The sequence below is a fragment of the Talpa europaea genome (assembly GCF_964194135.1).
Source record: "Talpa europaea genome assembly, chromosome: 12".
Classification (NCBI taxonomy): domain Eukaryota; kingdom Metazoa; phylum Chordata; class Mammalia; order Eulipotyphla; family Talpidae; genus Talpa; species Talpa europaea.
This window is the reverse complement of record NC_140079.1, coordinates 10,750,310-10,769,092: the sequence shown is the minus strand read 5'-3', so window position 1 is coordinate 10,769,092 and position 18,783 is coordinate 10,750,310. Positions and strand designations below refer to the sequence as shown.

General features: G+C 46.1%; 1 protein-coding gene across 1 annotated transcript; it reads right to left on the bottom strand.

The window, feature by feature from the left end:
* Positions 1-2,369: 2,369 nt before the first annotated feature.
* Positions 2,370-17,930, bottom strand: LOC311182454 (adenylate kinase isoenzyme 1-like; the record flags this gene model as incomplete). Its single annotated transcript, XM_084251249.1, has 5 exons — positions 2,370-2,438; positions 3,100-3,294; positions 15,543-15,656; positions 16,227-16,426; positions 17,870-17,930. The coding sequence occupies 5 exons, from the start codon at positions 17,928-17,930 to the stop codon at positions 2,370-2,372; spliced, it is 639 nt and encodes a 212-aa protein (XP_084107375.1).
* Positions 17,931-18,783: the final 853 nt, after the last annotated feature.

Below are 18,783 nucleotides of genomic sequence, written 5' to 3'. Positions count from 1 at the left end.
GGATGCAGGGAGCTGACCGAGGGGACCAGCTCCAGGGGCTCGGCCTCTGCTCTGTGCCCGCCTCTGTGTCCCGGTCTTGTCTGTGAAGTGGGCATGATGGTCGTTGCCACCTTCCAACCTACCTCACAGGGGTGTTGTGGGGACACCATGATCTGAGACTGTTGATGTTGTGATGTGCCGGGAGCCACCCACCTTCTTGAAGACAAAGGGCACCCCTCTCCCCTCTGCACCCTGAGCGTGCTTCTCTCTTGCTCTCTCCCCTTTTCCCCTTTCTGAGGACCCTGCTTCTCTCTCCTTCCTTGTCATTCTTTCTCCTCCTCCATCAGGGAGCCAGTCTGACTCAGCCGAGTTCCCCGGAGCACTTGACTAGACAGTTACCACTTGCCCTTCAGCCTGAGCTCGCCACAGGACCGGAGTGGGCGTCCAGGCCCCTCTGCCACTTGCCCCCTCTAGATTCCAGCCCCTTCTTCTCCCTCCCCGGAGTGACCAATTCCTATCTCTCCCTCTCCGCAGGCTCAATGAATCGAATGAATGTGAACTTCTTCATCTGTGAAAATCTTTTTTTTTTTTTTTTTTTTTCCATTTTGTTCTGTTTGGGGGCTTTTTTTGTTTGTTTAGATTTTTTTTCTGTTCGTTTGGCGAGAGAGCGATGGCCGTGGGGGTGCCAGGGAGCCCTCCCTGTGAGTGGCTCAGTGGTTGTGGCACAAGTGTGGCTGGGCTCTCGCTCTCTCGTTCATTCTGTGTCTCTCACATGCTTTTTTTTCTTTCAAAATTGGGATCCTTCATGTTGAGCCAGCCATAGAAGATAGTGAGAACTAAGTCTCTGCAAAAAAAAAAATAATTAAAAATAAAAAACAGAGCAAAAGAAAACCTATAAAATTATATATATATATAAAAATCTCTATCCCCCTCAGCCCCCCAAGCCTTCATGAAACTGCCTCTTTCAGGGGAAAGCAATTTTCTCCCCGCCACCCTTGGCCCTTTTCATGTTTTTAAAATAAACTTTAACAAAGGAGAAAAAGTCACTCTTGCTATTTCTTTTCTTTTAGTTAGAGGTGAAACATTCCTTGGACCAGGTGTTAATATTGCAGGAACCAACTCCACCACTCCCCCCGCCCCACCCCTCAGTCAAACCCCCTTGGCCTCTCTGCTTCCCTTCTTGCTCCTCCTTCCACCCCCAGCTCGGCTCCCCCGCGGTCCCTCCTGTCCCCCCACTCCCAGGACTGGTCTGTTGTGGTTCATCTGTTTGAAAGGACATTGCAACTGAAAACAGAACAAAACAAAAAAAAATTGTATGGCAGTTTTTACTTTTTATCGCTCGTTTTTAACTTCACAAATAAATGATAACAAAACCTCCCCTCGTCTGCTGGGTGCCGTCTCTTCTCTTCTCTCCTCTCCTCCCCCGTAGTTTTGAAAATATTTGTTCTTTATAGATGTTGTAAAAGCCTGATAATGGTGATTGGAAATTACAAGCTTGTGTTGTGTTTCTGTTTTTGTTTTTTCTTATTTTTTTTTTTAAGAAAACAATTATAAGAGAAAATAGTTTTCTGCAGGCGCATTGTGCTTTCCTAACTCCCCGTCCCCCCCCCCATTTTTGGTTAAATAAAGTGCTTTTTGTCTAAAAACTGCGTCCTGTCCGCAGTTGTGTTTGTGGAAGAAACAAGTTGAGGAATAATAAGGCTTGATCAAGGAGAGTGGGGTGTGGGCCCCCAAAGATTACCCTCCTCATCTTGAAGGGAATAGCAACTGGGCCTACCACTGCAATCTGCCCCCAACTTTTTCCCTCTGGGAACTTGGGGAGCAAGGCACCCGGAAGACTCCCTAAGGACAGGTGTTCCCATGGATGCAACCTGCACGGCAGCAAACATAAAACTGCCCCTGGGAGTTGCTTGGCCTCTTCGAGGAAGTGGTTTCAGTTCCAGTACTTGGTGGCAGACGTGGCCTCTGAAAGGTGAGGACAAGATGGCAGAGTGAATTGAGGCCCACTTGAGTCATCTGGCCCAGGAGGGCAGCCAGTTTGTGACATTCTATGGCTGGAGTCCCTCATGGATTTAGGTTGAGTAGCGACACTTAGAAATCAGGGTTCACCTTCAGGATTAGGATGACAGGGCCCAGCAGGAGTCAGTGACAGCTGCCACTTCCAGATAGGTCCCTCCACAGCCCTTATCACCTGGCCCATAGTTGTTAGCAACCTGCTCATTATCAGTGGGCCCGAGAAAGGATGCTGTCACCTCAGTTTTGTGGGTGGAGTTGACATAGAACCTGGATCTCCCCTCACCACACATCTTACCTCGCATGCTCTGCACTCCTTTCTGAGCCCTGTGTGGATTCTGGGGTGAGGGTAAAGGCAGAGCCCCAGCATCTTCATCTCACTGCAGACTGTCTATGACAGAGCAGCACTTGGCAAAAATGTTTTGTGGAGTTTCTTCTGCCAAGATCTGAAAGATAAAGCAAGGAGTCAGTTCTGAGTCCCATTAGATCATTGCTCTCTACCCCTCCAATGAGGGGAAAAGAGACCACAGGCATCTCTAATGATTGCAGGTGAAGAATCAAAAGGTGCAATCCCAGGTCCAATCGGTGTGGGAGGGAGAACAGATTGGGAAGGTTACCAGTCAGCCACACAGGCTGCCCAGAGATGCCCTCAGGACAGCCATGAGAGGGGTGTGCGCTTGGGGCAGATAGCCCGCTCATCCCCATCCTTGGTTGAAAGCTAATTCCATAGGGCATCATCTCTCATCTCACACTCAACCCGCCGGCATGGGGCTCAGTAAAAGGTGTAGGGAAAGGTATCAGCTATACCTTTTAAGAATTAAGATACTCTCCTTCCACCTTGAGAATACATATGCCTGGACTTGTGATCAACAGTGGTCAATCTTATGTTTTGCAGATAACATTTTAAAGTTTAATGTTGCAGTTTGGGGGCCATTCCGTTTAGACTTTAAATGTCTGCCAGGAGGCCAAACCCTGCTCCCTTGCTGCCTAATGAAGGAAATGGGAAAACCAGGGCCAGAAGAGTTCTGGGGCAACAATGTACTGTTTAAGCTGAATCTAGTCCCCCAGAAAGCCAAGGGGGCCAAGTGGCAAGCCAGGAGCACCTACATTCCAGAGCAGGTTCTTCTGCTGGTAGAAGGTCAAGACAGGCTCAAACAGGGTGTAGTGTGTCTCCAGGCGCCGGTGGATGGCCGACTCACAGTCGTCTGCCCGGTGCTCCACCTGACCCCGGCGCAGCACTCTTTGGACCATCGTCTCCATGGAACAGTCAAACACCATGACAATGTTGGGGGCCCGGCCGACCTAAGACACCCACAAAGGAGACCAGGTGAGGAAGAAGCTGGGCCGAGTAGCCTATTCTTCCCACTATGTCCCTAGCACCCCTACCTGGCCCAGATCAGAAATTCTGGATTGTTCATAAAGAATGATAAAAGTAAAGAATAATTGGGCCCAAGTCCTTTTTTTTCATTAAATGAAAAAAGCGTTTGTTTCATGCGTTTGTGTTTTGGATAGGTAAGACATCTTGCCTCTTCACAAGCAAAGCAACGCTAACAGTGAAGAGTTCCTCACTGTTCCTGGCTACCCAGTGCCACCCTCCCTGGAGGCAGCCAAGTTATCTATGTCTCCTAGAGCCGTTTTAGGCACAAGTTGTACAAGTCAACAAGGGTTTGTTTGGGGTTTTTTTTTTTTCTACTTCTTAAAATACAAATGGTGAATGAAGACATTTATTCTTATTTTATTTCCTTAGTGGAGATAATTCCATATGTTGGCATATAAGGAAGTTCCTGATCTTTTAAACCAGTATATAGCAGTCTATTGTATAGATGTGCTGAGTTTACTTAATTGGTTCCTTAGTGATGGATATGTAGATTGAAGTATTTCTTTTAGGATGATTACAGCAGTCTTCACTTGCTTCCCTCCTGCCCAAACAACTTTACAGGCAGGTATAGAGTTGAAGCTTACCACTGCCCACAATCATTGCTCTGCCCACCCTGACTGGCCCCACCTTGGGGAAACCATCCTGGATAAAATCATGGCCACCCACTCAGAGCTCCAACTGCTACTTTCTCTAGAATTTCCAGAAAATTTTTTTAATTTTTCATTAAGAAAACAAGTGGTATCCATCCCAGGAAAGCAAGGATGGCTCAATACAATTTATTGTATTAATATCTTAAAGAAAGGTCTTGTGAGCATCCTTATATGGGCTATGTTGTCTATCAATTGACAAAAAGGGCAGTTGACAAAATTCAGCATGTTTCTGGATTGAAAAGAAAAAAGCCTCAAGGACTGACAAAGATATCTCCAGCCAACATCTTAATGGCAACTTAGTCAGGAACAAAACAAAATTGCCCATACTTGCCAATATAACTTGGTAAGGTATAAGAGATTTAGCTAAGATAATGAAATTAAAGAAAGCATTTCAAGAGACCAGGATTGAAAAGAAGGTTTAAAAAAATGTCCATTTGCGAATGATATCATTATATTTCTGGAAAGCTCAGGAAAATCAACACAATGGTACAAACTTAATGTGATGAAGACACAGGATATAGCACTAATACATGGAAGCCAGCCTACATGGACACAGAAATCACCATCTAGAAATAGACAACAAGGTCCCATTTGAAATAACCATTTTTTTAATACTCAAATTTTTTTCTCTCGATGGATAGAGTCTTAAAGAAAATCTTTAAGGAAAACTTAAAACATTCCTAAGTGACTCAAAAGAAGACTTGAGGCCCCCCAGGAGGAGACCAGCACCAGCACACAGCCCCGGCCGCCCGGTAAGCTTGCGCAGAAAGCGGCGCGCTGATCCGGATCGGATCGCAGCTGCCCAGGTCCCTGCACCTGCGACCTAGGCTTGCGGGGAGACCGCGGAGGCCCTCCCTGAGTGAGCAGGAACCAGGCACCCAGGCAGGGAAGCGGGATTCAAAAGGCGCCATTCCTGCGCCACTGATCTGGGCTACAGCCCGCGTCCTGGAACTGAGGGCTTTGGAACTGAGACCCGGGGCACGAAATTAGGGGCGTGGGTTCCCCACGACGGTGGGGCACAAGGCAGACACAGCACCCCAAAGCCGTTGAGGTGTACCCTACCATCCCCGCTCTGCTCCCTGTCCCACGGGGTGGAAAATCAGCTCCCCAAGGGCTCTAGGAGAGATCTCTGGCGCCACCTAGCGACTTGAAGCCAGCAGAGGCTCCTGAAGGAGCTAGTGGCCAGCTGGGGAGTTAGCCCACACCGGGCCCCTTCCGAACAAGTAGTCTGAGCCCACAGGGAGAGCGAGCACCCACAGCCGGGGCAGACCAGGCGCGCAGAAGAGTGTGCCTGAGACCAGACGCGCAGGGAGTGTGTCCCACATCACCATTTTAGAACAGGGACATTTCTTCAGTAAAGACTACCTGCAGAAGGCTTCCTCAGGAGCCAGAGGTGAGCGGGGGAAGTTCGCCCACGCCAGACCCCCTCTGGCCTGCAGTCCAAGCCCAGAGGGGGAGCAGGAACCCACCGCCGGGGCAGACCAGGCGCACAGGGGAGTGTGTCCCCACATCGGCATTTTATAACAGGGACCTTTCTCCAGTAAAGACTGCTTGAAACTGACAGATGACTCCTGGAGGAACCAGAGGGGAGCAGAGAAGCCCACCCAAGATGCCGGCCAGTCCCAACAACACAGTGTCCCAACGCATACGGCAAATTAGAAAACAGACAGTAGGGAGGAGAAGAACCACACGCAACCTAGCAACTCTCCAGAGAAAAAGCACACCACAAAAAGAAAACCAGCCCCCAGATTGCAACGACAATAACTTGGAAGAATTTCTGAGCCTTCCAGAAAGAGAATTTAAAATTGCCGTGATTAAAAAACTGACAGAAGTCATAAAGGAAAACAATGATAAGGAAAAAATAATCAACGATCAGAAGAATGCAATTGAGTCCCTAGAGAGGGAAAACAATGGTCAGAAGAAAGAAATTGAGTCCCTAAAGAGGGAAGTAAAAGAAATGCAGGAGATCAAAGAATTAATGGAAGAACTAAAGAATTCTGGGAAAAGCAATGAAAGCAGAATAGATGAAATGGAAGAACGAATAAGTAATCTTGAAGACACAGAAATAAAAAGAACCAAAACAGAAAAGGAAAGAGAAGTACAAAGGAAAAAGAACGAGGAAAGACTTCGGGAACTATCTGACTCCATGAGGAAAGGAAATATAAGAGTTATAGGAATACCAGAAGGAGAGGAGAGAGATGTAGGAACAGAGAAAATATTCAAAGAGATAATTGAAGAGAACTTCCCAAATGTGAAGAAGGAGCTGAAAATTGATATACAAGAAGCAAGAAGAACACCAAACTTCCACGACGAAAGGAAAAATACAGCAAGACACATAATAGTAAAGCTCCCAAGAATCCAGGACAAGGAAAAAATAATGAAGCTGGCAAGAGGGAAGAAACAGATAACATTCAAAGGAAAACCAATCAGGCTGACATCAGACTTCTCCGAAGAAACACTACGGGCAAGGAGAGAGTGGAGGGACATAGTCAACAGACTCCAAGAAAACAGATGCCAACCAAGAATACTCTATCCCGCAAAGCTCTCCTTCCTCTTTGAAGAAAGAATATGGACCTTCCCAGACAAACAGAAACTCCGGAATTTCATTGCAACTAAACCCCCACTCCAAAAAATACTACAAGGAGTCCTAAAGCCAGAACCTCAGAGGGACGAATAACAATGAAAGAAGGCCAAAAAAAAAAGTTATTAAAAGAATAAATAAATAAAATCAAAGGAAAGACAAACACAATGGCAAATACAGATGTTAACATATCAATATTAACTCTAAATGTAAATGGACTAAACTCTTCAATAAAAAGACACAGAGTTGCAGCCTGGATTAAGAAACAAAACCCAACCTTTTGCTGTCTCCAGGAAACACATTTAGCTACAAAAGATAAAAATAGGCTCAAAGTTAAAGGATGGAAAACAATCCTACAAGCAAATGGACCAAAAAAGAAAGCAGGAACAGCTATACTTATATCAGATAAAACAGATTTCAAACTCAAAAAGATAAAAAGAGACCCCAATGGTCACTACATTATGATCAAGGGGACAATACTTCAAGAAGAAATAACACTCATTAACATATACTCACCAAACGAAGGAGCACCAAAATATATCAGACAACTGTTGTCCTCTCTGAAAACAGACATCAGAGAAAACACATATGTAGTGGGAGACTTCAACACACCACTATCAACAATGGATAGATCAACAAGACAAAAAATAAGTAAAGAAACCAAAGCTCTAAATAAGGACCTAGAGCAATTGGGCTTAACAGACATCTATAGAACACTAAATCCCAAAAAAACGGAGTACACATTTTTCTCAAGCGCACACGGATCATTCTCCAGGATCGATCACATACTGGGGCACAAGACAAACATCAACAGATACACCAAGATTGAAATCATATCAACCATCTTTTCTGACCATGAAGGCATCAAACTAGAAATAAACCATAAAAAGAAGGCAAGGAACTTTCCTACCTCATGGAGATTAAAAACCACACTACTGGAAGACCTTTGGACTAATGAGGAGATCAAAGAAGAAATTAAAAAATTTTTTGAATTGAACGACAAGGAGGACACCAATATCCTAAATGTATGGGATGCAGCAAAAGCAGTAATAAGAGGAAAATATATAGCAATAGAAGCTCACATCAAGAAACAAGAAAGAACGCAAAGAAACAACCTAATCTCGAAGCTCAAAGATCTAGAAAAAGAACAACAAAAAAACCCCAAAACCAGTAGAAGAAAAGAAATAATAAAAACCAAAGCAGAAATAAATGAAATTGAAACTAAAAAAACAATCCAAAAGATCAATGAAACCAAGAGCTGGTTCTTTGAAAAAATCAATAAAATAGACAAACCCCTAGCCAGGCTCACAAAGGAAAAAAGGGAGAAAGCACAAATAACAGGATCATCAATGAAAGAGGAGAAATCACAACGGACACAGCAGAAATCAAAAGAATAATCAGTAACTACTATGAACAGTTATATGGAAACAAGTTTAACAATCTAGAGGAGATGGACAAATTCCTACAACTCTACAATCACCCAAAGCTAGATAAAGAAGAAATAGAACACCTAAACAGACCAATTACAATTAGCGAAATTGAAATGGTAATCAAAAACCTCCCCAAAAACAAAAGCCCAGGACCTGATGGATTTACAAATGAATTCTACCAAACATTCAGAGACGAATTAGTGCCTATCCTTCACAAACTCTTCCAAAAAATTGAGAAGGAAGGGACAATACCAAACACGTTTTATGAAGCCAACATTACACTAATACCAAAACCGAACAAGGACAACACAAAAAAGGAAAACTACAGGCCAATCTCCTTAATGAACACTGATGCAAAAATCCTCAATAAAATTTTAGCTATCAGAATCCAACAATGTATCCATAAGATAATTCACCACGACCAAGTAGGATTCATTCCAGGGACACAAGGATGGTTTAACATCCGAAAATCAATCAATGTTATCCAACACATCAACAAAAAGAAATATAAAAACCATATGATAATATCAATAGATGCTGAGAAAGCTTTCGACAAAGTGCAACACCCATTCATGATAAAAGCCCTTGAAATTCTTGGGATACAAGGAACATACCTCAACATCATAAAGGCCATCTATGACAAGCCAACAGCCAGTATCATTCTCAATGGTGAAAAGCTGAAAGCTATTCCATTAAGATCTGGAACAAGACAAGGATGTCCACTCTCACCACTGCTTTTCAATATAATACTGGAAGTCCTAGCCAGGGCAATAAGACAAGAGAAAGACATCCAAGGAATCCAAATAGGAAAAGAAGAAGTCAAACTATCACTATTTGCAGACGATATGATATTATACATAGAGAACCCCAAAAACTCCACAGAAAAGCTAATTCAACTCATCAATCAGTTCAGTAAAGTGGCAGGATACAAAATCAACATGCAAAAGTCAGTAGCCTTCCTATACACAAACAATAAATCTGAAGAAGAAGAAATCAAAAAAACCATCCCTTTTGTTATTGAAACAAAAAAAATCAAATATTTGGGAATAAATCTAACAAAAGAGGTAAAGGACCTATACAAAGAAAACTATAAAACACTGTTAAAAGAAATAGAAGAAGACACAAAGAAATGGAGAGACATCCCCTGCTCATGGATTGGAAGAATAAACATTATTAAAATGGCCATCCTTCCAAAAGCAATATACAGATTCAATGCTATTCCAATCAAAATTTCAATGTCATTCTTCAAAGAAATAGAACAATTATTGATGAAATTCATATGGAATCACAAAAAACCCCGAACAGCCAAAGCTCTCCTGAAAAAAAAAAAGAAGGGAATGGAGGCATCACACTCCCAGACTTCAAACTATACTACAAAGCCATAATCATCAAAACTGCATGGTATTGGAACAAGAACAGACATACAGACCAATGGAATTGAATAGAAAATCCAGAAATAAACCCACAGATTTATGGTCAACTAATCTTTGACAAAGGAGCAAAGAATATGCATTGGAGCAAAGAAAGTTTGTTCAATAAATGGTGCTGGGAAAACTGGGTCGCTACATGCAAAAGAATGAAGCTTGACCACTACCTCACACCATACACAAATATCAACTCAAAATGGATTAAAGAACTAGACATAAGACCTGAAACCATAAAATATATAGAAGGAAATATAGGCGAAACACTACGTGATTTGCACATCAAAGACATCTTTACAGACACATCACCCAAAGCAGTGATAGTGAAGGCAAAGATAAACAGCTGGGACTACATCAAATTAAAGAGCTTTTGCACAGCAAAAGAGACAATAACAAAAACAAAGAGAAACCCCACCAACTGGGAGAACATTTTTGCACCCAACACTAATGATAAAGGACTGATCACAAAAATCTGCAAAGAGCTGATGAGACTCAACAACAACAAAGAAAATAATCCAGTCAAAAAATGGGCAGAAGAGCTAAAAAGAAACTTCTCTGAAGAGGAAATGCAAATGGCCAACAGGCATATGAAAAAATGTTCAACATCACTTGTCATCAGGGAAATGCAAATCAAAACTACCATGAGATACCATCTTACACCAGTGAGAATGGCACATATTAAAAAAACTAGCAACAACAAATGTTGGCGAGGGTGTGGAGAAAAAGGAACTCTTCTGCACTGTTGGTGGGAGTGCAAACTGGTCCAACCACTGTGGAAAGCTGTGTGGAGATTTCTGGACCTACTAAACATAGAGCTTCCATATGATCCAGCAATTCCACTCCTAGGTATTTACCCAAAGGACACAGAAACATCAATTCCAAAGAACACCTGCACCCCTATGTTTATAGCAGCACTGTTTACAATAGCTAAGCTTTGGAAACAGCCCAGATGCCCAAAAATAGATGACTGGATCAAGAAGATGTGGTACATATATACCATGGAATATTACTCAGCATTCAAAAAAGATAAACACATGCAATTTGCAGCAACATGGATGGTGCTGGAAGGGATCATGCTCAGCGAAATAAGCCAAAAAGAAAAAGAAAAATACCGGATGGTCTCACTCATAGCAGGAATCTAGAAAACTTAAATAAGGGACCAGGAAAATGAATATAAGAAAGTGAAAATCAAAATCAACAAAAAACTATGAACCAGAGACACTTTTAGGGGGGCGGGGGCGGGAGGGGAGGGATTGGGGTCAGAATGGGGGGGCTGCAATTGTATGGGGAATAAAAAGAAAAAAAATAAAATACATGAGAAGACTGAAAAAAAAAAAAAGAAGACTTGAGAAAAAGGAAGATATAAATGTTCTTGGATAAGGAGGATTCAACATTATAAAGGAGCCAAGGGCTTCTAAATTAGTTGAAAAATTTAATGTGATCCAAATTGTGTGTGTGTGTGTATGTATACATATATATATATGTATGTATATATATGTATACATATATATGTATATACACATATATGTGTTTATATATGAGTGTGTGTATTTTAGTGCAGCTGAGTTGATTATAACATTCATACAAAAATAAACAAGGGGTAATGGCCAGAATATAGGCAAAGAAAATGGATGGTGGGGCACGGAAAGGGCGTTCAGCCTTACTATAGCAAAACAAAAACTCCATGATTAAAACAACAGTACACAGAGGACAAACCGCATCTGAACTAGAATAGGAAAAGTCCAGAAATAGAGCCGAGTGAAAATGGAAATTTGGTAAATGGTTAGGGTAGTATCTCAAGTCCATGGAGAAAAATGCAGACGTTTAAGTCTATAATGCTGGGCAGCAATTTGGAAAAAGATAAAACTGAATGCTTGCCTCATTCCAAAAACTAGGTTAAGTTCCAAATGGATCAGAGATATAAATGTAAGATATAAAGCCATACAAGTCCTAAAGAAACTGTGGATGAACTCCTTTATAATTTAAGATTGGGAGGGAAAAAATGTAACTATGGCTCAAAATCCAGAAGCAATAACAGGAAATATTGATCAATTTGATAAAAATTTTTAAAAACTTACATGGCAAAAAGACACTAATCAAAGTCAAAGCTAACAAAAACTAGAGGAGAAATATTTACAACCAAATCACAAAGGGCTATGCAGAATTCCTAGAAGTCAGGAAGAAGAACCGTAATCTGTCAGAAGGAAAAAGGAGCAAAAGCTGGGCCTCCTTGGTGGTACAGGTGTTAAAGTCTCAGCACTGTCAAGCCAACACCAGGCACTGCAGCTTGAGTTCTGTCCCCAGCCAGGGAGGTGACCCACATGGTGCAGCAGACCTCTCCTGTCTCACCCGCTGCTCCCCTCAGCAGTGTGTTTCAGTAGATCTGCCTGTTCTGCTTCCCCACTCTGTCTCTGGTGAACCCTCTCACCCCACTCCTGCACCTCTGGCCTACACCCCAGTTCTTATATTCATAAATAAATAAAAATAAATCTTTTAAAACACACACACAAGACACCATGAGCTAAGAGCTTCATGGGCTATTTTACAGTGGCCACCATCTGACCCCGCATGAGCTTGCCAGGACAGCCACCAAAAAGAACCACAGATTGGGTAGCTGAACAGAAATTCTATTTTCTCACAGTCCCAGAGGCTGGAAGCACAAGATCAAGGTGTCATCAGTCAGTAGGGTTGGTTCCTTCTGAGGTCTTGCTTTTGACTTGCAGATGACCTCCAAGTCCTCATCCGGTCATCCCTCTGGGTATGTCTGTGTCCTAATTTCTTCTTATAGCAACTCTAGTCAGATTGAATGAGGGCCCACCCTCTTTTACCTTAATCCTCTCATTTAAGACTCCATCTCTAAATAGGGTCTCTAAATAGGAGGTCCTGAGGTTAGGATTCCAACATATGAATTGAGGGGAGGGGACAGATACTAATGGCCAACAGGCACATGAAAACATGCTCCTCATCACATATTTCCAGAGAAATGCAAATTAAAGCCACATGAGATACCAACTCACCACTGTGAAAATGACCCACGTCTGAAAGGCGAGAAACAAGCATTGGCGAGGGTGTGGAGGAAAGCTAGGAATGTAGATTAGCCTCAACAGAAAATAGTATGGAGCATTGTAAAAACATTAAAAATGAATCTACCATATAATCCAGCAATCCCTCTCCTAGGTATCTACCCCAGGAATACAAAGCAGTAATTTGAGAGATACACGCACACCTGGGTTCCTCACAGAACTAGGTACACAAGCAAGTTGGAGTGAAGCAACCTAAGTGCCCAGATGAGTGGGTTAAGCTGTTCCATACACAGAGGACTACAGCTCAGCGATATGCCTATATATAAAAGGATGAAACCTTGCCATTGGCAACAACCTGGCTGGAACTGGAGTGCATTATGCTAAGTGAAATAGTCCAAAGAAGACAGACAGATGATTTCACTTACGTGCGGACTATAAAGAAAGCAAAGGAACACACACAAAAAAAACCCTGAAGCAAACTCCAGATATCTGACGGCAGAAGAGGAGGGTGAAAGGTAGGAGCAAAGGGGGGCGGGCAATGGACTATGCTGGAGAATGATTGGGGCTTTGGTGGTGGGTGGTGTAATAACACACATGTGTAGAGGTGTGGACCTGCGCCCCTAAAACATAGTGTGGTAAACCAACACTGCAATAACATAATTTTCAAAGTTTGTTTTTATTTTATTATTTTTTTCAAGATTCATTTATTTATACAAGCACTGGGTACAGTCAGAAGCGCGGGAGGGTGAGAAAATTCACCAGAGCCAGAGTGGGGAACAGAACAGGAAGACTGACAAAGTACACTGCTGAGGGGAGCAGCAGGCATGGCAGGAGAGGTCTGTTGCACCTTGTGGGACCCTCTCCTGGGGCCGGGGATCGAACCGGCACTGCAGAGGCTGCACGCAGCTTCACAACCAGCACTCAACCGCTGTGCCACCAGGGAGGCCCCAAAGTTTGTTTTTAAATACATATTTATTTGAAAATGTTCTCCTGTGAATACTCTAATACCATCTTGTGCCCCACAAAGCTGACACTCTGGGAAAAGCATCAGCCCAGTTATCTGGGAGACCAACTCCCGTCAAGCAGATGACCTCAAACAGACACGTGAGTCAGAGGGGAGAGAGGGGGCTGGGGGTGAAGGGCGAGCTGGTACCCTCCCACTTAAATCCTGGACAGGTCCTAAGGCAGGGGCTGTGACAGATTCTACGGCTTGTAGCTCAATATCCAGGAAGCTTAAAGAGATCTAGAAAATTCTGTGCAAAGAAAATTCACTTTCCTAACATACAGCCCCATTTCTCTTTCTTTTTCTCACTTCTGTCAGCCACATGGTGCAAGGGGGAAATGCACGTGTTCTCTCCCTCTAAGCTTGAAACCACAATGCAAGTAGGAGTCCAAATGGCAGATGATGATGCTCGGCCTCCTTGATGGAGTGGGAACTGGGTGGAGCGGGGAACCCTGGTGAAGTGGAGATGGCACGTGGTTAAACTTTGGGCCTCGCAGCCTGACTGCCCAGGCTCAAGTCCTGCCTCCACCACCTAATTGTGGGGTCCTGGGCAAGTGCCCCCATCCCTCTGTGGCAAAGTGGGGTGTCTAGAATGTTCTGGAAGATGAGAGATCTTCTGTGTAGAGTACTGACAACAGTGCTGGACGAGCATAAAAAGCTCAGGACGAGTTCATGCTGCTGTTGCCATGGGGACATACGTGCAGGCCCAACGTTGCCAAGTCAGGCAATTTGCAAGAGCAGTGGTGTGTGTGGTGTGCCACCTCCTGATTGTTGAAGGTTGGCCACTAATTCAGAAAAAGTGCTAAAAGGCTATTGAGTCCAAACCTAACGCATGAGAGGATCAAACGACACCCCGGCGTGGGAATGCCCTGCTTCTGTTCTGAGATTTGGGGGCCACTCGCGGGGTCCAGGCAGCTGACACTGCTAGCTGGGTGCCTCCTTTAGGCCAGATGCTGGCCCAGGGATGACACGCATCCAGCTTTGCCCTCAAAAAACCCTCAAAACTCATTTTCCCTTTAGCTTTATCACCATGTGCCTGACAGCATTGCTACAATGGAGGCATAAACACAGGGCAGGGCCCGACCCGGACACCCTTGTGGGACAGCTGCCCCGGCCCCATGACCTTGGCATGACTCTTTCAATCTGTTTGGGGTTCTCTGAAGGCACTCCCCTGGAATCTAGCAAGTTCCAGAGAAGCCCACACACCTCCAGCCTGTAGCTGTTTCTTTCCAGTTCAAGTCATTTCTCATTTCCTGCTCAAAGAGTATCAAGACAACCCACAGACACTAAGGCCACCGCAGTTCTTGAGCTCAGATGGGCCTTTGCATAAAGTCAACCTTGCCCAATACCAGCATGTGCCTCCTCCATCACTCCTCCATCTCCTCACTCCAGGGGGGCCTCCTCGACCACCCTAAACTGAAAGAGCCCACTCACCCCTTCAGGATGTCATTCTTTCTGTTCCTGGTACTTTCTGTCCCCAGAAATTTCACTGTTGCTCGGTGCCTGTGTATTGATATGCTGTGAGCAGGGACAGAGTCTGTCTTGTAAACTCCTAAGGACAGAGCCTGCTTTCCAGAACTGTCAGAGGACAGGGGTGTGGAAGTGTGGCCGCAGCAGGATTTATGTTTAGCCCTGGTAGGTCATGGCCCGCACCATCTAGGCCTGCGTCATTACACTCTGACATTTGCACAATGATGAAATTGCCTAATTATGCATATCACAGAGGGTGTCCCTATAAGACATGACTGTACAAGAACAAACAACTATATTCCATTTTTATGTCCCGGGATGATGCGAAGCCCACCTGCGACTCAGAGGGCAGGAACTGTGAAGGAAGACAGTAAAATGACGTTGTCGCTGACCTCCGGAGAACTCTCCAGTTCTTCAGTGAGGTTCTAGAAACTTCCAACAACCTATCCCTCGATAATGCAGAACTGCATTTCCCTCTTGTCATCCCCCCCTTCCACTCCACCAGTCTCACCCCTTTGGATTGCCACCCAAGGTAGAGAGGGAGAAGAAGTGTCTTCCCGCCCTCCCCCCACACACTTGGGGGTCACTTACAATGCGTTCAAACTCCTTGGCCTGCCGCAGCTCCCGGGGAAAGCCATCAATGAGGAAGCCCGGGCTCTCTGGGTAGGACAACATGTTGTCACTGATCATATCTAGGATGATGCCCTGGGAAGGGAAAGGGTGGTGGGTGGTCTCAGTGCTAAAGGGACCCTCACTGAAGTGGTTCCCTTGGCAAATTCTCTTCCTCAGTCTGAATTGAAACAGATTGTGGGGGAACACCTGCCCCACCTAATGCACAGATTCTGACACCTTAGTGTCCCCGGAAGCACTTCTGAGAGCTTGGGTCCAGCTCCTGTTTACAGGGCAGGTGTCTGCCATGTGCCGGGGTCTCATTTACTCATCGCTACCTCCTTATAGATAGGTGACAGGTCACTGGGGTGACCTTTACTTTGCAAGTAAGGAAACAGAGCAGAGAGGACCAAAAAAAAAAAAAAAAAATACTAGCTAATTTAATTGAGTGCTTACGTACCAGGCACCCTGACAAGTGCTTTATAGAAAATCATCCAGATCTCACTGTAGCACTTTGATATGGGCCCAGCAGAGCTCATTTCATAGAAAAGGACGTCACAGGCCAGGCTACCAAAGTAGGGGACACCCCAGGCCTCTCAGCTCTCACAGGGCCTTCCCTGGAAGGCAACCCCCTTCTTGCCTCTGTGCCCATGATCTCTCTCTCACCGTGGGTACCAGGAGCCCCTGGAGCATGATGTCACGGATCTTCTGGCCACGCCGGGTGCCCTGTTGGGCCTCCTGCCGCAGCAGCTGGCCCAGTCCCACATGGCAGAAACCATACTTAGTTGCCATGTTCTTGCACTGGGTCCCTTTGCCACAGCCTGGGCCTCCCATCACGAAGATGATCAGGGGGGATTTGAGGATGTCTACAGGGAAGAGGGAGAAAGAAGGGTTGGTGCTTATAGGGAGTGGGGGATGTGATTTGTCTACAAATTAGTGTGTGTCCTTGGCTGACACTGGACACAGTTCTGCTAGAAGTGCAGGTCTGCACTTTTGCCCTGGTGTGTGTATGTGTGTGTGTGTGTGTCCATGCCAGTGGTATATCCAGGCACAGCATGCGTTAGCAATATTGCAGGCTGCTGTGGATGAGGACATGAATTTGAGCAGGTCCGGCCCTCTGCTTGCATTGCCTTAAAACATCACAATGTGGGGCCTCCCTGCTGGCGCAAGGGGTTAAGATGCAACTGCAGCATGAGTTTGATCCCCAGCCAGGGAGCAACCCACATGGTGCAGCAGACCCCTCCTGACTCACCCGCTGCTCCCCTCAGCAGTGTACTTTGGTCAATCTGCCTGTTCTGTTCCCCACTCTGTCTCTGGTGAATCCTCTCACCCCCTGCACCTCTGGCCTGTACCCCAGTTCTTGTATGCATAAATAATAAATAAACCTTTAAAAAAACCACAATGGCCATAATCCCATTTTACAGATAAGGGAAATGTGGATCAGAGAGGTGAGAACTTGCCCGTACCCACAGACACATCCAGTATCATCCTGCCTTTTCTTCCTCCAGCCCCAGTGACCTCATTTTGGTCCCTTGAACTTAGCAAACTCATGCCTCCCTGTTGTTCCCTGCACCTGGGAAGTCCCTGCCCTAGTTCTGTCAGGCCTTTTAAAGTTTTGTCCAAAGAGCTTCCTCCTCCCCATCAATCCTGTGTCAGAATCCCATTTCCTCCACAGCAATGGCCACAGTCAGTCACGATTTTGCCTATTTACCTGTTCTTGTTAGTCTCCCCAACTAGACTCAACTTCTCGAGGACAAGAACCATTTGGGTCACTTGTCCCTGTATTTCTAGTAGCTGGCACAGCTCCTGACATATAGTAGCAGGCCAGGAACAAATGAATGTCCAAAGCTACCAGATACATCAAGAGTGCTTTAGCTTGTGGTGTAATTTTGGTGTCTTGTTTCTCACTCCCTTTCCTTAGCCAACTTCTATGTATCCTGCAGGGCCCACCTTAAACTCTCCCTCTTCCCTGAGCCTGATTAGGCTTCGCTTTCCATGTAGTATCTTCTGGGTAGCGGTTCTTATTTTCTGAGATTGTCTCCTCCACTATACTATGATCTTCAAGAGGATAGGGACCTGGTTTGACACATTTACGATGGCCAGGCCAGAACACAGTACAGCAGGCGCTCGAGTGGATCAATGAATGGCTGAATCGTGAGCATGCCCAGCTGCGGTGCAGCCATGGTGGGGGAGGGGCTTGTGTACTCCCCCCCCCCCCCCATGCGATTCCGTGCCTGGGCCTTCCTCCTGCCCTCTGCAGACTCCTTCTTTCCCCACCCCCAGTAAGCGGGCCACCCCCGCGATGTTACCCTTTTCCTGCGGCCTCAAGGACCTGCCCTTCTGCGGCAGCTTGGACTCCCCCAGACCCATGCTGCCGGCGGTCTGTGGGGTGGTCGCGTCCTACCCCACCCAAGCCCTGAGCCCTCCTGGCTCTGCTCAACGTCACAAGGGCCCTTGGCCCGATCATTTTTCGGGACGATGAAGTCTCTGGTGCTGAAGGAGGAAATGAACCCCAAAGAGGCTCCGGTGAAGCCGCAACAGCATCGCCACTCAGAAAGCAACTCGGTTGCTATGGTGACGCGGCTTTCTAGGACTCATTTCCGGAGTGGGGTGGCGCATGCGCAAAGCATCCGAGAGCGCGCGAGGGTGTTTCTCCGCCCTCCGTCCCAGGATGCCCCGCGAGCCTTGCGTGGTGACGTCACGGGGGCGTTCCCGTACGTCTTGATTAGTTTACTGGCTTCTATATATTGCAGTCAGCGGGCGGGCGAGCGGCAGTGAGTGCGCCGCGGGGCGGGCCGGGCCGGGCGTCGTGGCCGGGGCCGCGGGTGTCGAGACGGAGGAGCCGGGTCCCCTGGCCGCTCCGCGCTGAGCGCCCCTTCCGGGTTGGGCGGCGACGCAGGCGCAGTCGAGAGAGGCCGCGTTGGTGGGCCGAGCGCTGCTTTCCGGGTCGCTTTTCCCGGGGTCGGCAGCACCCTTGGGGGTCCCCAGGCCGGGTGAGAGACCCTGCACCGCGAGGGAAGGCTCCTCGGGACTGAGGGGCGCAGACTCCGGTGGGGTGAAAGGACTCGGATACCCCAGACCCGAATCACCGACCACTGGCGATGGCGGCCTTCGTGAGTACGCGGCCGGGGGAGGGTGCCCGGCGCCGGTGCCGGTGGCCTCCGCGCCGCGCACTCACCGTAGCTCGTCTTCTTAACCCGCAGGGCCCCGGCAGCCAGAATAT